We start from the raw sequence: 23,452 nt of genomic DNA on the forward strand, positions 1-23,452 counted from the left end.
CCCCCCCCCCCCATCCGAGTGCTACAGGCATTATTTGCTGATGGTCACAAGCTGGGGTCGTGCTGTGTCCCTCTGCTACCTTGTTTCGAAAAAGTAAAACAGAAACTCAGAAGAGTATGGAGAGGTCTGGGGGAGGGGGAGCTAACACGTGGACCAGTTAGGCTTTCTTGGCCTCAAAGGAGAGGTTGAGAAACTGTTAAACTTCTCCAAAGAATATGTTTAAGATGTTTGGCAGAGAGCAGATTTGCGATCCTGGCAATGCTGCCAACAGCTCCACAGCTACCCGTGTGGTCAGGAGCACGTCGTACCTCTGAAGCACAGGCTCTCTTGGCAGGCAGGGAGTAGACTTGGTGATGAGAGCATCCTTACCATCCTCTTGGTCAGAGTGAAGGTCAAGGACTATTAATTGGGCTTGCAGACTAACTCAGAAAGACACTTTGACTTCCTCAAGAGCAGCTGTTTCAGGGACACAGCACAACAGACCGGGGTGCTGGGGAGAAAAGGAAAGTTTTCTGTTTTGTGCATCTAGTGTTTTATAACATGCTTGTTTCTGTGCCAGCGTTGATCTGAAGCAACAGCTAGTTTCTTTGGAAATTGGGCCAAGTTTGTGTTTGGAAAGAGACAGATGCTTGCAGCTTCCCAAACTGCACTTGGAGAATTTGGTTAAGTTCTTGACTTTCCTCCCCTGGAGTGGGGCTCCTTAGCCTGACTTCACTCAGCAGATGGAGGACCTTGTCACTGTGAAGGTCTCCCCTCTCCCACAAAGGGTAGCGTGCTGGGGGTGCACAGTCCTCAGCAGGGAGGTGCTCTGGCTTTTGTGGCCTGGCAAGCAAGCCCAAGACACTGGGCTGCTAGACTCCTCCGCTTACTTATTCTCCTTGCTGGTGAACCCTCCTCCCCAGCCAGCATCCTGCAGCTACTGCTCCCCTCCCTCCCTCCTGCACGACCTTCTCTGCTGGGCAGGAGGGGTTTTGGTTGCACAGGTTTTGTGGACAGAGCCAGCTAGTTCACAGCAGTCCTGCAGTGGTGGGGCCAAAGATCTGGGATTTTCTGGGATGTGGATGGAGTAGAGTTAGTGTCCAGCTTGCCCTGTCTCTGGGCTGAAGAAGGTCTCACTTTCAGCCCATCCCCACCAGGACAGTGTTTTCCTTTGTGCAAAACAGTGCCTAGAGCCCCTGACTACAAGGAGAGGTGTTTGGTGAGTCAGGCATGGATTAGCACCTCCAGATGGGCAGGTGGTGGCTGTGGCCCCCAGTGATGCTGGGGCACAGCAAACAGCCTTTCCAGCTGCCTCTGGGCAGCAGCTGAATTACAGGAGCTTGGGGCAGTCCCCAAGCCCCTGCAGATGTTTATCTGAAAGAGGCTTGCTTTTGTCACCTCCCCTACTGCCGGTCCCCAGGCTGAGGTGTGACTGGACTCACTTTGAGGGCACTTACCTGCAAACGTGTCTTGCTGAAGCTGGAAACAGCCCTGTAAAGACTCTATGGACTGGTTTCTGCCAACCTGTGCTCTCGGGGGCAGCGGGGTTTCAGCAGCCGTTTCCCCAGGCATGCAATGCCCTGCTCCTGTTCTCTCCTCCCACGCCCCCGGCTGCCAATGGCACCCCGTGCTTTCGGGGGTGCACCAGCCCAGTCTGCGTTTTCGGCCAGACAGACTCACCTCCGTTCCACCTGGCGCCCAGCGCTCACCCGCGCTATCTGGGGAGCGCGCCCCAGCCCCGGGGCAGCGCTGGGATGCAGGTGTAGCTGCTATCGGTGGGATGGGATGGGGCAGGGATCTGAGGGCTGATGAGCGATTTGGGGCTGCCCCTGGCAGAGCCACTCAGCCCTGGGATGCTGCTGAGCCAGGGAGAACTCCTGTCTGACCATCTCATCTCGTGGCAGGCTGGGGGGTTCATGGCGGGGGGCAGCTCAGCCTTTTTCTGATCCAGGCCTCTCTGTTTGTTTGTTTTGGGTTTGCTGTTAGAAGGCCTGGAATTTAATTTCGCGGCGGCAGCGAGAAAGGCTAATCGCATGCAGATTGCCTGGCTCAAAGGGAGACAGTTCAAAGCTGCTTCAGTGAGCTTGCGCTGGATTTGAGCCACTGATGAGGACTTTGCTTCTTTCCCCAAACTACCTTCTTGTGGAAGAAATCTTTTTAATTTTTTTTTTTTAAGACACCGTGTGCTAGTGTGAGACCTTGTGTTGGAACAGGCAGCATTTGGGGTTGGAGTAAGAAATTTTTCTCTGGCTGTAGTTGCTCAGTTAATTGTGCAAACCTGCCATCATGCAGACCCAGTGTTGCCAGCGCATGTGATGCATCCTCATTTTTTTTCAGCCTGTTTCCCTTTGGGGTCCACAGTTGCAAGATGCCATGTGAGCTTGCCCAAGACAGGGCATGTGCTGGTGTAGCAGATTCAAGCCTTGTGTCGGCATAGCTGATATCTGTAAGGGGATGCAGCTTCACTAGCATAGACCAGCCAAAGAAAATGTATCCCAGTCTTTAGGAGGGATTTTTTTTTTCCCCTCACTGTCGTATTTCTAGCCAGACCCAAGGATTTCTTTGGCGATTTTTTCAGACGCTTATGGGAGAATGAGGGCTGCAGGCAGCAAGGGGCAGCAGCTGCCAGCCAGTTTGCAAGGAGACAGAGGCATCCTCGTGGCTGTTTTGGCCAGTGGGTCGCATGCCAGGACAGAGGGCTGGTCCGGAGACCCAGCTGGGCGAGGGGTGCTGGGGCTGTCCCCTCCACCGATCCCATCCCCCCACCATGGGGCTAAACCCTAGTTCAAGCCTGGATGGTGCCACCTGCGTAGGTGCTGGCACAGCTCTGAAGTTTAGCTGATTTTAATAGGAAAGGCTTGCTTTTCTGAGCCGTGGGATGCAGCTACCTGCCTGCCGTGGAGCTGCCACATGGGTCTGGGGGCTGGAGCAAGACCCCTGCTCCACAGCCTGCGGTGGGGGGACTTGCCCTCGAGTTCTCTGGGGTGGAGCTGGTTTTGGTTTTCCCAGTCAGACTTTGGTGCAACCGACAAGCCCTTCCCTTCTGGGCCCCTGCAAAGAGAGGTTGTTTTTTTTTCTTTCTGCGAGTTCTGCTTCTCTTTTCCAGCTTTCTTTACACATGAGGTTTGTCTGAGCATGGCAGTGCAGGTGTGCACATGGCTCGGTGGCTAGAGAACCGTGCCCGGCTCTCAGCCAGGACGATGGAAATGTTCTTTTCTCTTCTGTTTGGGGAGACATTTTTTCCAACTTCCGTGTTATATGCTTTTGCTTTCATTCTCACTAAGTTTAAATTGAAACTAAGTTTAAATAAAAAAACCTGAGATTTGCACCCAGATCAAAGGGTGCAGGTGATTTTTGCCATTTTTCCCTGTGAAGTGCTTGGGAGGGCAATTCAGTCTGCTGGTTCACCTCTTCAAACCTGCCCATGAGCCCAGCTGCCCTCCTTCTCATCTCCTCCTACTGGGGCTGCACTGCCCTCCTGGGTAATAGCCCCCCCCACCTTCTTATCCCATCTGAAACTCTGGGGCTGCCTTTCGTGGCTGCTGCCCTGTGTTGTATCACCCGCTACTACCTTCTTGCATGGAGCGTGGCACCATCCTGTTCGCAGGCGCCCTGGGCATGCAAGAGTATGGTTCTAGCTCTGTGGTGCATTGCTGAGTTTTCCCAACAGTTGTAGTATCTGTGGCCCAGGGAGGCTGGAGCAGCCTCTAGATTAATTATATCATCAGGCTGAGTGGATTCTGGGCTTTTTGTGCATTTGGGACACCAGAATGAGTGCTGGGGAGGACGTGTGCTGGCAGCCTTAGCGTGGCAGTTGGGAAGCGGGAGGTGTGAGAAGATCACCAGGGCTGTGGGCTGGGTTCCTGAGGCTTGAGTGCTGCGCTGCCTCTGGCTTTTTGCAAGTCTCACCTTTTGCTTTATGTGAGAAGCTGCTTCCTGTTTGTGTGCTTCATGGCGGCCCACGAGCATCTGTGCTGGCACAGCGCCTTTCCTGTGCACCTTCCCTTTGAGCAGAAGTGCTTCTGATGTCAGAGATGGGGGCTGGCAGGGGTTGGCTTTTTTGTTTTTTTTTTTCTTTGGTGTCTCTCTCTCTCTTACCCTACCACTGCCAGCTAAAACTTCCTTTTACAATCTCTGAAGTGTTTGGATGTGATGCCGTGCTTTTGTGTCTTTTGCAAGCTTCCGGCAGTTGCTTATTCGTGTTTCCAAGGTTTTCTTTTGCTAAAACATATGGTGAAGGCTTGTGAAGCTTCTCTGCTGGAGCTTTGTAACTCTGAACCCAGAAATTGTCTGCCTACAAATCTGGGGCTGATGGGTGGTCAGAATTGCAAGTCCACATAGCTCTATCATGCCAGCCTGTTTTTAGTAGGGGCTCAATATACAGTGGCTCCTATGTCAGGCAGTCACATTGAATGGAGCAGAAAAGATTGAGATGGAGTGAATCAGGCTGGAAAGTTTACCTAGTAAAGACAAATAGTTATACAGCTTTGGCCAGTGGGACAGCACTCACAGCAAACTTCACACACTTTCTTGGCATCAGCACATCATGTCCTGAGTCGTCATCCTTGGGAGACTATGGCCTTGGGGCTGCTTGCTATCCAGGTAGTCAAATGTTGGTCAAAAGGGTTTAGAGTTAGCAACTGGAACTGTGGCTCTGGTCACCAGTTCGAAAGCCTGTGTTTGCAGATTTGGCTTTAGCCCTGACCTGCTTGGGAAGTGAACTGAAAGCATTGATTTGCAGCAGGTGGTATGTTGCTGTTGCCTTTTGTCAGCCACATGGCTTTATGAGGTCTAGTTTGTTTTAGCCATTCTGTATTTTAAAACGGCCTATTCAGGTTTTATACATTTTTGTATTCTTACTGAAACCATTGAGTATATTAACTGCGTGATTTGCATCAAGGTTGTCTCAGAAGGGGCTGCCTTGTTGTACATGTATGGCGCTGATGCCTGGGGTACCTCCTCACTGACCCTCAGGTTGGCTGCATCCATCCAGGCAGCATTTGCAAGAAGGTGTGCTGCCTTTAACTGATATGATTAGATGGAGGTTGTAGCAGTACAGGTAGTTTCTCACTAGTGTTCTTCAAGATTCTGAAGCTGTTAAATCTCTGTCTTCCGCAAATGTTTTTTTATCATGAATGTGTTTACCTCTCCCATCTTTTCCTTGCCGATGTCTTCAGGCGGCTGAAACAAACAAGAGCAAGTGCTGGAAGGATGAGCAGTCCTCTTTTGGCCTTGGGGTCTGGCAGGTGCCAGCCTGCAAAAAGCCCTGCTTACAGTGTCCAAACACTTGTGGCTGTCCTTGCCCAGCTGGAGCTCAGAAGCCGCCAGCGGCAGATTTCCCCTGTAAATTCGCCTAAACGGCACTTTCATTTCCTCCTCCCTTACGCTGTGTGAGTGCAAGACATTAAAAGATCCTTTGTTCGTTAAACCAGAAAGCATCCCCCAGCCTGAGGGTGCTTGACGTTGTTTCTCAGTAGCAGCAACTAGGAGCAGAGAGCGCAGCCCCGGCCGGCAGGAAGGGGCTTGCTCGGTGGGACAGCAGCCGCCCGGTGCCTGAGAGCGGCTGTGCTGGCAGGGCCCCATGGAGGGGATGTGCTGCTTCCGCCCTGCTGCTTCCTCCCGCCGCGCTGGTCCCGCTGCTGGCTGTGAGGTCCCATCAAGGCAGGAAAATGGCATCCCTGGGCACAGATGCCTGGCGTAATTTCCATTTGCTGGCCATGGTTAGGTGAACTGTGCCCAGTGCAATGTCCTTTGCTGTTTTAAACACGCGGAAGTGTAACATCATCCTTACTGTCAGTGCTGGTCTCCTAATGGGGGTGACACTGGGGGGACAGAGTGATGGGCAGGGGGATGCAGGCGTGGAGGTGGGTTGAGGCCAGGACTGTTCTGAGAGAGCACCCACTACCAATGACAGTGGTACCCAAATTCAGAGGAAGCTATGCACTCTTTCCCCTTACCACCCTCACTGGCCTCACTGCTCAGGCACCTGCCCCCCGCCTGTCCCACTGGCATGGGGGCAGCTGTGCCGGGCCCCTGATCCTGACCCCACTAAGCCCCGGTCCCGGTCATGCCACTGGATGTTCCTTCCTGCCCCAGTTCCTCCCATTATTGCTTCTTCCTCCCACTGCTGAATGTCCTCTGAGCTCTCCCTTCAAGCTGCTTTTCGACCAAAGATGCTTCAGCCCTGGCTGTGCAGCTACAGGGCAGGCATCTGCAGGACCCAGCTTGCACCGTGGGGTGGAGAGAGTGTGGATCTGGGCAGACATGTCCAGGATGCAGCTGGGAGCTGTGGGAGTGCTGAGAGCATGGGCAGACTGATCCCAGTGCCTGGAGTCTGAGAAATGGCTGCCTTCTCCTTGTGTGAGAGGAGAACATGCAAACTTGACCATTTAATGTGTGCAAAATGCATATTCCTTTACATCCTGCCTGTGATGCCTGTTTCTGCAAGGTCTTGTCTTGTGCGGTGCAGGCAGTCAATCAGGCATTAGAGCTTCCTCACTGCCTATGGCAGTACACAGAGCACGTCTGCCTGTTTGGCTGGTCTCCTTGCCATCTCCAGCCTGAGCGAGCACAGGTTTGTGGAGCAGCACAAGCAAACTAAAGTAGCTTCTTCTAGCTAAATAACAAGTGAATGAGTCACGAGCCAGGAGCACTATTTCTGCTTTTTTAGTAGTCCCATGTTGGGATATGCACAAGGTTCATTGTGTCCTTTTAGAGCTCTAAAAAATCACTTGCACCCTTTCTCAAGGGGCTCCATAAGTGCAGTGTGCCCACCATTGGCATGTGCATGCTGTTGTGTGCGGTCCAGTGGGCCTGGGGATCTCCTCAGCAAATGCAGAGAGGAGACAGTAGCTCTGAGACACATGTGCGACCATTGCTGGGAGCAGGACATGGCAACAAGAGCTGCAGGCAGCTACTGTGCCTGTTAGGTTTTTGTAGCAGTCAGTTTGTCTGGAAGCAGCTTGGAGCAGCTGGAAGCAAATATTGCAGGAGGGCCAGCATGCATGTTAAAAGAAGGCATCCACAAAAAGGCTGTGGTCAGCGGTGCTTTGTTCAGCCCAGGACTCACCTACAGCTGTAAGGTAAGGTAGCTGGCATGGCCAGGCAGAGGAGACATGGCAAGCAAAGAGCAGTCATATAGGGTGCCTTGCAAAGTAGGTCTCATCACCTCTAACAGTGCCCGGGGCTGCTGTTGCCCTCTCTCCCTGAGCTTGGCCTTGAGCAGCTCAGAGACTGCTGTCTTCTCTGTGCTGCCAGGGGGGCTTCTCAGTTTTACACATCAGTTTTGGCACAGATTATTTTGGCAGTTTCAGAACTTGCTGCTGTCGAAACCATGTGCAGGAATTGCCAACCTGCATGCAAATCTGGACGTGTTTTTTTTAGCTGTTCTAATACAAAACTTGTAATAAATAATGGGCATGCCTGAAGAACACTGAAAGTATCCATAAGAAAAAAACAAGAAAGGGGGTGTTGTTCACTTTGCATGTGGTTAGCCTTGACATAAGTAATTAGGGGACCAAGACTATTTTTGAAGTGCTCAACTCTAGCGCTGTGCAAGGTGGGTGGGAGAACAGAGGGCTACACTATTCTCTAGTCTGGTTTCATAGCTCATGTGTCAGTGGGAGCATAGCTCTTGGATTGCCACGCAGATAGGAGGATTTTCAAGATTCATCTCGTGTTAGCGACTTAGTTGGGGCCTGATACCAAGAGGCTACAGCGTTTGCGGGTTTGTTCTGAGTGGTGTTGTGCGGTTGCTTTGGGTATGGTTAGTCCAAGCTTCAACAGCTTCATGCACCTCTAGGATTTTATTTGGCTCAAAACTTTTCTTTTTAAAAAACAAAACAACAACCGAATATGCATAAAAGATGTTTGCTTAGAGAAACAGACTGTGTATGCTAACTTACTTTGTGCTGTGCTGCTCTTCCAGTTGGTGCACTACGTGTGGAGTTTTCCCAGCCTGTGAACCTGGAAGAAGTGGCGAGAATCAACCCAGAGGTCAAAGCAGGAGGTCGTTTTGCTCCAAAGGACTGCATAGCACTTCAGAAAGTAGCAATAATCATACCATTCAGGAACAGAGAGGAGCATCTGAAGTACTGGCTCTATTACCTGCACCCAATTCTCCAAAGGCAGCAACTAGATTATGGTGTATATGTTATCAACCAGGTAAGATGCTAATGACACAGGGCTTTATGCTGCTCTCATAATGGTGCTTGTGCTCCCTAAAACAGAGGAGTGGTTGCTTTATCCTGAACAGCAGTGGGCTGGCAGGCAGGGATAAGGTTGCTTCCTTTTTTAAAAAAAAAATAAAAAGACTATAGCAGAAAAAAGAAAAGTGAAAATGAACATGAGCAATTTTGCTTTGATTTTGATGGAAAACCTGAGGTCCCCTCTTGTGGCCAGGCACAATTCACTCTAAAGAGCTTCTGCTTGAAGAAATCCCTAATAGCACAACCCAATCTGATATCTCTTTCCAAATGTTCCTTTTCCCCCAATGGCTGCAGGAATTGCATATGGGATCTTTAAGGTGACATGGTAGTGTTAATGGCTAATCTGGCACTGAGTGTGCCATAAAGCCACAGGATTTCACTTACTTTCTCAAGCAACTTTTGTTTATGTTAGTGTAACAGTGCACAAAGTGTCAGTACAGAGAAAGCAAAGCTCTGGCATTGGAACAGGTGAGTTACTCTTTTAAGGTAGTAGAACAGAAACAAGTAGTGATAGGGGTGTGTGGTGGTTTTTTTTTTTCCTTAATATCCAATGGCCTAAAAAAAAAAAAAAAAAAAAAAAGGCATGTTGCATTCCAAACAAGCTGTCTTAATTAATACCATAATGGTTGTTAAATAAGTGAGTGTTGTTCACACTTGGAAAAGCTTAAAATGTGTAGGCATTTGCATGGGCTGCAGCGTGAAAGGGCAGATGCAGTTCTGAGAGCCCTAGCAGAGACCAGCAGCTAAACAATCTCACAGTGCAGTTTCTCTCTTGAATATACATTTATATCCTGTTTTCTCAGCTCTGTAAAAACTGAGATTAAATAACATGCTGCTTTAAATGTACCACCTTAAATTTGCAGATCAGCTGGTGTGTTTGGGCATATCAAACACCATAAATATTTAAAATGGTCTCCCAAGCAATAAATTTCTTCACAGAATTAAAAGTAAGGGAAGACCTTTTTCTAGAGAGAAAACCAGTACTCTGTTACTACTATTTCTCTTGCTTTGCTCATTTCCAGGGTGCCAGTGATCTCAGCAAAAGGGATTTGTGGGAAATTAGCAGTAGTTCCCCAGCACAACAGCCAAGATGCTCTGACTGTGCTTGTGGCCTGGTGGCCATGTTGCTGCTGAGGGCACAAGGTATTTCCGCAGCATGTGGACTGGCAGCCTGTGCCCTAAAATTAAGCCCTGTAAGGAGACCCTTCTTGTGTAATGCTAAGAACAGCTGATGCCTCTGCAGTCCAGCAATGGTGGCTAGCCCCAGCCCTTCATCCTTCAGATTGCATTTCCCTTCATGTGAGGCATTTGCCTGTGCAAGTTACTGGTGCCACAAGGTCGCTTAAGCCATGGTCCCCACTGGTCACTGGGATGCAGGTGGGTGAAGGTGGCGGGGCAGCATGCCGCCCTTTTCTGAGTGTGGCTTGGAAGTGAGGGTGCAATGTGGCTTCTAGCAGTGGTCCTGTGGCGGGAACTGCTGCTTTCCTGACCAGGCATAGCACACCGGTTGCCTCTGCAGAGGACCAGGGAAAGCTGCCTGCCTGTGTTCTGGGGGTGCACCACTCGTGGGTGAGTGGCTGTCTCCATTGTAAAGAGCTGGCAGTGCTGATGTTTCCCCATCAGTGGTGTTCAAGGGTAGGGAAAGCGAGGGTCCCCATCACATGGAGCTGCATTGGCATCCATAAAGATGGGCAGTGTCCGAAGCCTGGTTGGAGTTCCTGCTGCTGCAGTGGTGCGTGCTGGCTTGTATTGCCCTGCATTGCTGGCTCCTCCTCTTCTCTGGTTCTGTCCTCCAGCACTAGGGCTGTGGGGCTGTCTGTGTGCTCTGAAGTTAACTCTCGCAAAAATGATTGAAGCAGGTGGTTTTTTTCAGACACATCTGTTGAGCAAAGTTGGAGCAGGAGTGACATGCAGTACAGAGGGTATATATGTCCTGGACACATCCAGCAGTCAGATGTAGGTTAGCAAGTAAAACTACTTGATTTGTAAAATAAACATACTCCTTCTGCGTGACTCTAACAAGCTGTGTCTGGAAGACGCAGAGTGATCAGTGGTAGTAAACCCACTGGATGCATCTCTTAAGGGTGAGTGGGAACACTGAATAGAGAGAGTTGCAGAAAATGTATTAATTCTGCCAGAAGTACAGTAGGAATATGGTCTTATTTCTCTGCTGTCTTGACAATTGCTTTTCTCTTTTTCTTGTCTGTCCTTCCCTTTGCATCTGCCCTCTTTTTTTTTTTTTATTTTATTTTTTCCTTCTAGTGGGGAAATATTACCTTTACTTGTTAATCCTGTCTATATCAAAGCAGTCACTGAAGCAAGGAGAATTACTGTGTGATCTGGTTCTTACACGCTGCCTACGTGCTCTTCTGTGCTCTGCATCTCATAGAAAGAAAGAGGAGCTCTGAGCCCTGCTACTGCTGCACTGGTAATGTCAAACTTCTTCCTTTCAGCGCAATATGTTTCCGTCGCCAGTTCATTTTGTCCCACCATGCTGTTCTTGCATGCCTGAATGCCTCAGTTAGGACTTGGCTGAAGTCAGGGGGATGATGTTTGTAAAATGTCTGGTGTGTAACAGGAGCCAGTGGAAAAAATACACTTCACCTTCCACACTCCACCCACAGCAAAACCCAAACCTCACACATGGAGTAGCAGTTGTAGGATCTTTCAGATAAATCTGAGATGAGGCCACATGGCTGGGCACACTTATTGTAGCTCCCATTTGATGCCCTGCAAGCTTGACTTCAGAAAATGAGAAGGCAGCAGTGGATTTGTGGCATCTCCCTCAGCCTCATTTGCTCCCGCTATTACCCAGATGCTCCCTGGCTTCTTCAACTATTGCCGTCTGGGCACTCAGGTCTAGAAATCAGTTTTCTCACTGCAGTTCAGTCTGTGCAAATGCTTGTGCAGCCAGACTGACTGATGTTTGGGAAAAGGGAATCTAAGCAAATTTGCTGAAAACCGTGCAACTGTTCTACTATTTTCCACTGGCCCCTGATGTTACCACAATGTCCTCAGTAGGCAGTTTTCTGAAGTGTGTGTGTGTGTGAGTGCAGAGTGGTTGCGGCATTGCACTTATTCATGTTATTTTGCAGAGGGTATCAGGACCTCCAGGAATGTGGGCAAAGGAGGGAATTGTGCTTGGCTCCTGCTTAACCTTGCAGTGGTGGGGGAGGCAAGTTCCCCCTGCTGTTCTCTCCTGCTACCCGATGTAATGGTGCTGAGGCCTCAAAACGCCCTCTGACAGAGAAACAGCAAAGTGTCTCCTGGTGTCTCTGTTAGGCCCTGGAAATCTGTTTCTACCTGCTCAAGTCCACTGGAGCATGGACTTTCACTTGGACCTTGTGTGTGTGGTTCAGGCTGTCTTGGCGGATCCTTGACTTCACTAGTAACCTCCCATTGGAGTGGTGGTTCTTTTCTAGCTGACCAGAAACACCTATCCTCACCATTACCTCCCTGAGACCCAGTGAGTTTAGGATCCAGGTAACAGAGATGTAGCCATGGGTGTGCTGTCTGCAGAAAGAATCACAGTGCTGCTTCCTACATGAAAGTAGGAGGTAGGACAAAATTGGGACAGATGGTTCTTGCTGGCTTGCAAGCACTTTAGCTTGAGTGACAGTTACAAAAAACTCCCATTTTATCTGTCCGTACTAAAAAAAGGTAGCATCCCTTGATAGGTCTGACTGAACAAACCAGATTCAGCAAAGGTAAGGGACGAGAAGGAAAAAAAGCCTGGATGTTCTCTTGCTGGGACTGATCATCTCCACGTGTGAGAAGGACTCCATGCCAGCCCTGCAGGTCTGAGGCAGCAGGTTGTCCCCCTTCAGCCAGTAGTTTGTTGTGGACCAGGAAATGGGGATGGACTTGGATGTGCTGGGAGAGACAGGCTGAGTAAAATCAGGAGCCAGAAACAGGTGCTGGGCACCAGCACTGAACTCTGACATGGGTTAAGTTTCAGGATGAGAACACAGTAGGGAAAAATTGTCAGGAAAGAAAAAATAGCAAAAATGTGCTTGGACTACATCTTTTCTGGTTGAAAGCCCAGGAAATAAGCATGGAGGCTTTGTCTTGAGCTTGGCTGCATTGTCAAAGCAGCAGTCTCCTGTGCACTGCCTAGCTCTTCAGGATGATGCACCTCTGTCCAAGCAAGTCCAAACTGATCCATTTCCTTGTAGCAAGCAACAGGGAACCTCCATGGGATGAGGAGTTGCCAAGAAAAGGCAAGGTCTGGAGGTTTCTTCAGTTCTTCTTTACCTGCTCTCTCTTAGGTCACCTGTAGTATTATGCCCTGTGCTGACCTGGAAGGGACAGTAGCACAAAAGGGAAATTTCCCAACTCTGCTTGCCTTTTTTTTTTTTTTCTTTCTTTCTTTCAAAAAGTTGAGGATCAGTCAAAGATGGAAGCCTGCAGCATGTTTCTGAGTTTTGAGAGATCTGAATCTCAGATACTACAATCATACCAGTGCTTCCATATTGCCTCAGGTAAAGAAACAGCTTTCTGCAAAAAGCAAAACCCCTTTTCAGTATTTTTTTTTTCTCCAGTATACACTGTAAACCTCTGCATACCTCCTGGGACAGAAAACCAGCCTCTTGCCCTCAAAGGAGACAATTTGATAACAGCGTGGCAAGGTTTGCATAAGCCACCTGCTCACTGTAAAGTTACTAAAAATGGCTTGGAGAGGGTGTTTTGTTCTATTTTTTTGGTTGTGATTTTCCTCCCCACCCCAAGCCTTTTGGATCGCACAGTGTGAAGCTGTGTGGACATTTGAGAGGAGAGCAGCAATGCCCATGTGAAGTGTTTTGCCGTCTGTCAGTTCCCTCTCCACACACAGGGCCCCAGTATGGGCTCTGATGGGTTCTGGTGGGTGAGGCAGCAGAGCGGGTCCTGCACACTCTTGGTCTGGTCATGGCACTGTACTTCAGGGTTTTTCAGGGACAGTTTTAAAAACACAGCTCCTTGTAGCATTGTTAATCCTTAAGTGTCATGCAAAGGAGTTAGAGGCTACCTGTGGTGTGGATTAATTATGGCTGAGCCTCAACTGGTAACAAAATCAGTGTGGAGTACCCATTGCCTTTAAATTTCATTATGAAAAGAGCAGCCAGAGGGTGTGAAATGAGGACATTCTTCCAGACTGGACCCAGCAGGTGCTTTGAGGTGTGAGCACATTGTACCTGCACTGGGAAAAGTCCCCCTTGGGACTATGGAGCCAGGCCTGGGTGTCGTGGGACCTGAGGAATATTCAGCAGCAAGGGCTGGGTAGCCCCTTTTGCTGGGAAAGAAAACCCTCTTACCCCCACAGCTTCAGCTGCTCCCTCTCCCTAGCCTCTTTGTTTGACTTGCCTTCATTTTCTGCCCTCAAGTTTTAACTGCTCTTGCTTATGCATGATGGTGATCATCTTCCCACCACTTTAATTATTGCGTGAACCCTTTTGTTTCGGGTGAGGATGCTGAGAATTTGCTCAGATCCTCCTCCACGAAAGCTCACTCCTCCCTGTGAAGTCATTTATGCCGGAGGCAGGTGATGAATGCCTTTGAAAACCTTGGTTTGACACTTGCATGTTAGAACCTTCATTTGAAAGGTATTTGTGGTTGTTTCAAGAACTTGCATTGGCTCTCCAGCTGCAGGTCCATTAACCAGTCTGGATTAAACAGTTTCCAAACTGATCATTTATTAACCAGACAGAGCCATTTGGGAGGAGGTGATGTTTTAAGCTGTTGCTTTTTGGGTACAATATTTTATCCATCCTTGATTCGCCTCCCACATGGGGTGTGAGTACCACAGGGTGGGGGGATGGCTTGCATGGTGTGGGAGTCCTTTGGCTTGACACTGCTGAGAGGGTGTGGAGGGGGAAAGATGGGATGTATCATAGCAGAAGAGAAAGTATTTGGCAGCCTTGGTTTCCAGGCTGGCAAAAAACTTGAGCCTCCTTCAGCAATGTCCTGTGAGTTCCCTTCTGCCTGCTCTGTTCCCCTGCACAGGGTTTGGGTTTGAAGCTGCTGCTGCATAGTTGGATCCTGGATTGAAAATTCTTACTCTCAAGCCACCAGTATTCTTGGGTTTGTGGGTATGATCATATTGTTTTTCGAAAGTACTCAAGCAATTTGCAAGCCTATACTTGTTCTCAGAGCCAGGAGTGCTTTTGAAACATTTCTACCTGAGAGGCCGAACTGATTGTCCTGGTGTACGTTGTTGCACAGGAAGGAGAGCAGAGATTATCCTGCCTAGTTCTCTGCAGGTCATTTCATTAACTGCACCTGTTTTGGCATTAACATGCCCTGCTGCCATGTCAGCTCTTTTCAGGTCCTTCCCATCACAGTGACAGCCCTCCTGATTTAGTTTTTCCCAGTGACTGCCCTGGGACGGATGGTGAGTCATGCCGTCCTCTGGCTGGCAGAGGAGCTGCAAAGAAGGGGCTGTGCACTGCAGCAGGTGGTGGCTTCTGGGACAGGAGCCATAGCCCTTGAAGGAAGCAGCTCTCACCGGGCTGCCATCCATAACCAAGGCTGTGTGTGACAGCCACGTGCCGAAGCAGCAGCACCCTTGCCATGGCCTGGGGATCATTCTGCTCCTGTGCATGCACGACTGCCCAGGGCTTGACGCAGGAGCAGGAGTGAGCAGCAGACCTTAGCTCCTGGTGCCACTCCATGCTTTGCAAATCGGGTCTGGCACGTGCTCACATGTGCTGCTCAGCAGAGACCACACCACAGTCCTGCAGCGGTGTTGTGGCAGAGTTTAGGAAGAGGGTGCTGTAATCTTGGCCATGGAAAGGTTTTGGTCCATGGTCCTTGTCCTGGCTGTAAACTAAAGCACCACCAAGGTTTCTCTCTGTAGCAAGGGTCCCTTCTTCCAGAGAAGCTTAGCTTGCTTTGCTTTTCTCAGCTGCTGCAGGAAGCCCCAGCTGCTTGTCCTGGCAGTCTGTTAACTTTATCACAAAATTAAATCCCGACATGCCTGTGAAACAGGGGGACTGCTCACCATCAAACCTGCCCTCTCGAAGCCTCTCACCAAGAGAGGGGAGCTGAACCAGGTCCAGCTTTTTCTCAGCCATTTCAGCTGCCCCTGTGTTTTGCAGCTGGCTCAGATGCCATCATCCTTTCGGGCAGCAGTCTGGGTGGAGAGCTCATTGCAGATTTCCCATGGGTGCTGCATGGGCAGCTCTTGGGCTCAAGCTCAGTACATGGCAGGCACACCAGCCTAGTGCAGCAACACCAGCATCTGGCAACAGGTAAGAAGCTGCTGATGTCAACGGTTAAATTTAAGTCACTTAACTGTTTTTATTTGTTTTTAAATTAGGATGGAGAAGAAGAATTTAACCGTGCTAAACTGCTGAATATCGGATTCACAGAGGCCTTGAAAGAGTATGACTATGATTGCTTTGTGTTTAGTGACGTAGACCTCATCCCAATGGATGACAGGAACATCTACAAATGTTACAGCCAGCCACGCCACCTCTCTGTATCCATGGATAAATTTGGATTTCGGTGAGAGGCCTTTTGGAGGGGCATTTTGTTCCTAATATTGCCATTAGCCTAGCAGGACAGGCACAGCATTAGACATCCCCACCCACCATTGAAAGCATGGGAAAATGTCTCTGGCAGAAGCCTGTTTTGGTGTGTGTGTCCCTGCAGGGAGCGGGTGGCTGCAAGCGGAATCGGCTGGAGGGGAGGAAGGGGGAGAAACGCATCTGAAAGGTTTATTAAAATTCACAGCTTCTGGAAAGTGAAACATAGGGTGAGGAAAAACTAAGAGCCTGTAGTTTTGCAGATGCCCATGTATCCCTTCTTGTGTTTCAGGCTGGAAGCTGGAAGTCAGCTAGTGTTTCCACCCAGTCTGAAAAGTGAGACATTCACACAGTGAGAATTATGTGCAGCTTTAAAAAGACTGCATCAGACACTATTTTAAGAGCAAAATGAAATATTTTTAGCTGTTCAGTTTTGAGCCAACGAGGGACCCCTGCACTGGTATCTGAGGGCAACACAAACCTAAATGCCTTTCAGCATACATCTTTTTTTTTTTTTTTTTTTTTCCCCTAGCCTAAATCCCCAAGGGGGAGCTTAAAAGCTCGTCTATAAAGTGAAAACCAGTCATGACCCCATGGTGACCAGTAGTTCTAAAGATACAGTAGTGATGTTGATGGCAGGACCCCTGGGTGTCTCCAGTCTAGACACAAGCTCTGCTCGGAGCAGGATTGGCACTGGCACTGCAGCAGCTGCAGTTTTTTCTTGCAGCTGGGTGAAGCTTAGAGCAGAAATGCAGACCCAAGCGGTTTCTTCTGTTTGTGGAAGCAGAGGTCTGCTGTAGGTCCTGGTGATCCCTGCATGGGCCCTCTCCTTGTGCTGTGGATCTGAATTTTGTCTGTCTCCAATCCCCTGGTGAATTGTTCCCTGTTTGAAGTAGGAGCTGGTTGCCTTTGTGCATGCAAGGTCATGCTGCTGGCTCAGTTTTGGGCTGTGAGCTTTCCTTTGGGGCACTGGGAGCATGGAGGCGAACAGTGGAGCTGCAGAAAGGGAGGGTTTTGAGGCACCTCCAGTGCTTTGCTGAGCTCTTGCTGTTCCCAGGGCATGCATCTCACCGGTCCTTTGGCAAGATGATGTGCATCTAACCAGACTGTCTTTTGAGGACAGTGTACATCTTGGTGAAAGGCTGCAGCCATTGCTAGTTGCAAAATACTTCCCAGCTGCATTTGAGACTGAGCCCACCAACTGCCTCAGCCAGGGCACCAAACCACGTGCTGGTCCCTGTTGCAGGGAGGTGCCTTGCAGTGGGCACTGGCTTGCCGTGGCCTGGGTAAGGGGCAGTGGCAGGTCCTTGTTGGGTGGACAGGCTGCTCCTTGGCTAGTGCCTCTCCTCTTCCAATGTCCTTTTCTCTCTTCTTCCAGGTTGCCTTACAATCAGTATTTTGGAGGTGTGTCTGCCTTGAGCAAAGAGCAGTTCACAAAGATCAACGGGTTCCCAAACAATTACTGGGGTTGGGGTGGCGAAGATGATGACATTTATAACAGGTAAATAAATACACCCCCCTTGGCACCCAGAGTGCCTCCAGGGTGGGGATGAGCACAGACCTGCTGCTTTTGCCTGGGGCGGGGCTGGGGGCACAGGGTTTCTTTTCACTCCAACAGCAGAGCCTCCCCTTCACCCCCCAGGGTGGGGGACAGAGGTGGTGCGTATGTGTCCTGCTGGCTCAGCAAAAGCATGTTCCTGCTGCGTGCTGGCATCCCATTTTGCAGCTCCCAAGGGGTGCTGGGTAGTGGGTTTGGCTGGAAAAATCCCATTCGTGCCCCACACACTCACAGTTCATTTGCTGCACAGTCTTGCAAGCATCCATGCTGGTGCACGGGTTGGAGCAATGCGCTTCTCGCTCTCCCAGCACTGTCCGAAGGAAGGGTATTCAGGGCATGCAGTGGCGTGAGAAGACCTTGACCCATCTAGTCCAAAACAGCCTGAGGCTCGCCTGGGTCTGCAGCCTGGTAGTAGAGCTTTGTTTGTTAGACTGCAAGTGGCTCTAAGTGTGAGCTGTTGCTTCCTGCCCAGAAGGGAGCTGAGCAAGGCTCAGAACTGCAGGAGAGGAGGAGGGTGTTAAACAGGGCAGGCTTGGACCACCCCCCGACTGAGGACCAGCTCAGAGCACAGATGTGGGGTTGTGCTACATCATGGATTCACACCCCCAGGGCAGTCGCTATGAGAAATCACCATGGGTTGCTCAGATTTGGGAAGCCCTCTTCAGTGTTTCTAAATGGCAGAACCCCACTCTGCATGGTCTTTTCTCTAGGTTTTCCCATCTGTTTTCTTTTTTCCTAAAACTGCTTGTATGTTCCTGAGGTTCAGCATTTCTGTTTAATAAACCAAGCAAGGGGCAATCTTCCAGTGGAGCAGGGCATTCAGAGCAAGGTGGTAGTCCTTCCTTTTTCGGGCACTTGGGTTTTGAGGAGCAGAAGATGCTACATAGAAATGAAAAGGGAGGCAAAAAGAGGAAGAAATTAGGTACTTTTCCAGCATCTGCGTCTATGAACTGCAGGTGCCTTGCAGGGAGCACACAAAGACAGACATGCTGCCCCTCACCTGGTGGGTTGCAGCTGGGACCGTTGTGGCTCTGACCATGTGTCCCCACCGTGCTACTTCACCACCATTCACTTCAGTTTCTACAAGCACTGCAGCTTTCATATTCTGAAAAATTAATGCTTTTATGGCTCATTTCCAGATGGGTTAAAAATTAGATGCCTCCCATTCAAATTCCAGTCTACAGCCTGGAGCAAGGTGTTGGGCGTTGGAGGAGCTGTCAAGGGTGCAGTGAATTAGCAGATCCTTGGTGTTGGTAGAGGAACGTGTCTTTCCCCACGCTGATGTGCCCATGTGGAAAGGGACTCACTTTCCCCCCTTTTGGTGTTAGCAAGTCTGCAGTTGCACTAGTGACATTCTCAAAAAAAAACCCAAAACGAACCCAACACCCCCCTTAAAACAACAGGCGAAACCAGTGGTTACTTGTGGAAGGTGTGGCAGAACATCCCACATCTGTTGCCTGTCATGGGTGTTTAATGTATTTCTTTTTTACAGGCTGGTGTTTAAAGGCATGGGGATATCACGTCCGGATGCTGTCATTGGCAAGTGCAGAATGATTCGGCATTCCCGGGACCGGAAGAACGAACCCAACCCCGAGAGGTGTGTCTCCCCTGTCCTGCAGCATATTCAAGGGGTGCCTCCCACCCTTGCTGTTTGGCTTTCTCCTTGGCATGCAAAAATCCCCACTGCAGAAAGCCTGCAGCCATCTGCTGCCTTGCTGAGCTCTCTGTTCCCTGCACCATAAGGTGCCCCCTTTCCCTCACCAGTTTATTACCTTATTACAGATCTTTTCCGCAAGATTTCTCTATGGCATGAATGCTTCTCAGTTGTTGGGTTTTTTTTCCCCTTGTCCTTAAACAGATCAAATTAAGCTCCAACCAATTGTTTCCAGCTTGTCTTTAGCATATAAAACCTGTACTCTTAATTCAGAGCTGGAAACAGACCTGCATGATTTAAAAGTTTGGCTGCTTTTTCCTGGCTAAAATTTGACCCTGTAGGGATGTCTTTGCCCACTGCTTAGGCTGGCCAAATCTGGGAGTTCATGGGACCTGTACTGATACTCAGGTTGTTCTTAAAACACCGGAGGTGCTGCCTGAGAAGTGTAAGTGTCATGTGAAGTTCGGGTTGTTTAAACATTCTCTCTCTCCCTCCCCTCTCTCTCTCTCTCTCCCCCTCCCCTCTCTCTCTCTCTCCCTCCCTCCCCTCTCTCTTCTCTTTCTCTCTCCCCCACACTTCCTTCTTTGTGGATTTTTTTTCTCCACTTCTGCAGGTTTGACCGAATTGCTCACACACGGGAGACAATGAGCTCTGACGGCTTAAATACACTATCCTACAAGGTGTTAAGAACTGACAAGTACCCTCTGTATACAAAGATCACAGTGGACATTGGCTCACCAAATAGCTAACATCACAGACACAAGAGAGACCTTGCCTGTGTTGCCCAGGACATCTGGCCTCATTGATGCTTTCTGTCTGCTGGTTTCATAACATTTGCAATGAGGAGAAAAAAAAAAAAAAAGGCCTCTTTTGGTATGCCAAAGCGTCTCCAAATTGGTTGGGCAAGTGCTTTTTTTCTTTTTTAAATTCCAGACTTGACTTTACACAACTTTCTAGCTCTCCATTGTTTTGTAAGTCCAGAAGCTGTACATAAGAGTTGTAAATATTTACTTTGCCAGAAAATGTTGAATCTGATCTATTTGCTGCATTGCTCTCCACGTTGAGTTGATTGCTAGACCCAAATTTTACTGATTACAACTGTGATGCATCAGCAATTACTGCCCATTATACTTGGTGGTATTTTAAATGAGGTGGATGAAAACATTCCTCTTAATTAATTCCTAGTTTTACTTTATGAAGGACTGTAAAATGCTGCTAAAATTGTACAAGTTTATGCTTTGGATGTGATTTTTTTTTTAATGGAGACAATATCATATATTTTTTTTCTCATAGTGACCAAAACAAACATCTTCTCTGTGTGCAGAGCATATGCTGAACATCCCAAGTCTGGATTCAATGAATGTAATTATTTCTTTTAGTCTCAAAGGAGACTTTGAGTGAGTTGAGCCAGAGCTTGCCAGAACTTTCCAGTGAGCTCTCTGCATAGGGTGGGAGATACATAGATGGCATCTGCAGAAACCGCTGGCTTCAGATAACCTTATTTCTGGATGTGATAGTGACTTTTTGCCTCAGCACAACAATACCTGGGTTTTGGGGGGGGTATGGGTTTTTCCCTGAAATAAAGATGAATTAATTTAATTGTGTGATGAAATTATGGCCGTAAAATTTGCTGACACTTGTTAACAGTGGTTGAAAGTTACCACACTATTTAAACACTGTCTGAAGCTTCCTAAACCCAAAATTTTTATTGTAAGGTCATGCATAAAACTTGAATTCACTTATTACTTTTGTTATTGTTGTAACATTTTAATAACTTTTAAAAGTAATTTTTATATTATAAGCAGTATATTTAATACTAGATTAAACTAGGGTGCAGCATAATAGGAAATGATTCAAGGCCTCTTTTATCTTAAGACTAGTAGGCTTTTTATGTGCGTCATTATATAGAAGCCATGTATTATATTTGCTCTGCTATTTGTCCATGAAATCTCCTGCGGTGCTGAGACACTCACAGCAGGGCTGACATCCAACCGATTTTTCTTTGCCTAAAGCCTGTTGCAATGTGTGTCCTCTATTGGGAAATTCCCTTCTGATTTTTTCAGGCTTTGAGGAACATGCGTGTTTTGGAGTACTACTTTTTGTCAGTACATCAGGGCACCACCTGTACAGACACCCTGCTTTTCCTTCCCGTGACCGTATGAAAGCCTCAGGCACTGCCACCCTTGGAGTTGGTTTAAGTGATTTAAAGCTCTCAGCCAGAACTGAGAACTGACTTCCTTCTGGTGAGTACTTTCCCACCAGCTCTGACCACAGAAATTTGCACTTCCTTGGCCTGTGCTGAAGGCTGTTAAAATCAGGGACGCTTGTTGTATTGGGGATCATCTTCAGCACTGCCTCTTTTTTTTCTTTTCTTTTTTCTTCCTTTTTTTGTTGTTTGTTGTTGTTGTTGAGACCTGAAGGTTTTGCTGAACCCTTGCACTGCAGGGGTGGGATCCTGCAGGGGCTAGGGGACAGTGTGTTTCCTCTTAGGCCAGAGGTGGCTCAAAGTATGCACAGAGACTTTAATTACTGGGGAGACAAATAGCTGCCTTTTCAGTCTCACTTTGAAAAGGTGTTCACACTCTTAGCTTAAAAGCTGTTCCTGGCCACATTTGCTGCATCATGCTGGGAGCTGAGCAAAGGTGGGCTTTCGTGGAGCAGGAGCAAAGCACAAGGAAGTAGTCGTGTTTAAGAGCTGGTCTCTTGTGCTTATCATTGCATTTAATTTTGTTAGGTCATGCTCCAGCTTTTGCTGGGTAAAAGAAGAGGATGTGTTACAGAAATCAGGTCAAATGTCTACCTGTAAAACATCAATGTAGCTGTGGTCTGCACCAGTAATGAGACATAGGCAAGGACTTAAATTTTTATTTTTTCAAAGGTGCCTTAGAAACAGGGCCCCACTCCCACGGGTGGCAGATCAGCACCGAAACCCATTGAGGCTCCACTGAAAATCCCAGGTCTCTGCAGAGAGGACCTCAGTTTTGGGCTGAGCCTTCTGTAGATTGAAGAGTTAGGACCTTCAGCTGTAGTGGTGTCTGTCTGCTAACAGGCTATGCAAGGGGGGGCTACCTGTTGTAATTGAGTTGGTTTTGGCAGAGGGGTTTCCTTGCCTTAGGATTCTCTAAAGATTAGAAAAAAGTAGTGTAGCAACTTGTTTCACTGTATACTGTAATTGAATATCATGGAAGTGGTCTGAGCACTTACTTCTGACTGTTACAGTCAAAGGTCTCTATATATGTGCCTTGAAAGAGGGGAGCAATGGAAACTGGAAAACCAGGAAACCTGAAAACTATTTTCAGCAGAGAGACTAGCGGTGCAAGAAACTGTTGCTTGGTTTCTCTTATGCTAAAGCCACAAGCCATCTAAAAGACGAAGCTGCCTTTCATTGCTAGGGTGCTGACCCATGATTTCCAGATCTCATTGTCCCTGTGTAAACTGTATTGCTCAAACTCACAAAAATGCTCTTGACTCAACCTGGCCATGAAATGTCCCTGGGATTTTCAGGGTGCTTTTCTACAAATGCTCATGTTGCACAGAAATGGATTCTGGCCATGACCTGTGGTGGGTGGTGTTTTTTTTTCTTCTCCAGTAGTGGTAGCAACACTCAAAGTGATACCATGTGTAACAGTTGAAACCCAGAACAAATAGCTGCAAAGGAAATGCTAATGCTTGGTTTCTTTGGGATTATCTTGCTTGTTAGGATGAGGGAGGGTCCTGGCATGCAGCTTTTCCCTGGATTGTTACTTCTATACTGGACTGCTTATGGGTTTCCTGTAGATGGTTTTGCTTTTGCATTTTTATCATTTATATATCAACGGATGTATAATCCGATGTTCCTACTTTACTATTGATGTCAAATAAAGTATTTTCAGTTATGATGTCTGGCAGCATTAATCTGAATTACCCATCCGGCTGGGTGGGTTTCTGGCTGATGGGGTGGACTGGGCCATGCCTTGGCCTCCTTGCATTAACTTTCTCCAGCTTTCCCCTCTTCTGGCTGCACACCCCCCACCCCCAGTGAATTCTCTGGCTGCACTGCCAAATTTTCACTGGTATTAGAGAAACAGATCCAAGAGTCCTCATATGACACCAGAAAACCGTAGGGTGGTTCATTTGTCTTGCGTAGGGGGACAGCATGCAAACCCCTCCTGAAATCAGTCAGGGGATACAAGCCCTCATCCAGGCTGTCGGCTGCTTGGGGGAAACAGGCCACTGCTTGCTCCCTAGGTGCTTGTGGGTTTGGCTAGAGTGTGGAAATGAAGTCTTTCCTGGGAAACTGATGCAAACGTTTGCTTGTGTTCCTTGTCACTTTCTCATGAAAACAGTTTCCATGGAAGAAACTGGCTTCCTGGCTGTAAGACGGTGTCTAAGGCTAGGCAGCGGGCATGAGGTCCCCCCTCAGCAGGGAGAGGTGGGCTTGTTAAGAGCTACCTGGGACCAGCTACCAGCCTCTGGGGCCCAGGCTGGCACAGGGAGTAGGACATCCCCAAACCCCTACAGTTGCTTGAAGGCATGCTCTGAAGACCATACTGACAGAGGGCTCTGAAAGAGA

At 48.5% G+C, this 23,452-nt stretch overlaps 1 protein-coding gene across 1 annotated transcript; it reads left to right on the forward strand.

Moving 5' to 3' along the window:
- Window positions 1–7,890: 7,890 nt before the first annotated feature.
- On the forward strand, window positions 7,891–21,625 carry B4GALT1 (beta-1,4-galactosyltransferase 1; the record flags this gene model as incomplete). Its single annotated transcript, XM_026866488.1, has 5 exons — window positions 7,891–8,142; window positions 15,481–15,668; window positions 17,067–17,189; window positions 18,739–18,843; window positions 19,514–21,625. Coding segments are annotated over 5 exons (804 nt in total), but the record flags the coding sequence as incomplete, so codon positions are not given.
- Between the last annotated feature and the right edge of the window lie 1,827 nt (window positions 21,626–23,452).

Source organism: Athene cunicularia (genome assembly GCF_003259725.1).
Source record: "Athene cunicularia isolate RWA chromosome Z unlocalized genomic scaffold, athCun1 chrZ_part3, whole genome shotgun sequence".
Lineage (NCBI taxonomy): Eukaryota > Metazoa > Chordata > Aves > Strigiformes > Strigidae > Athene > Athene cunicularia.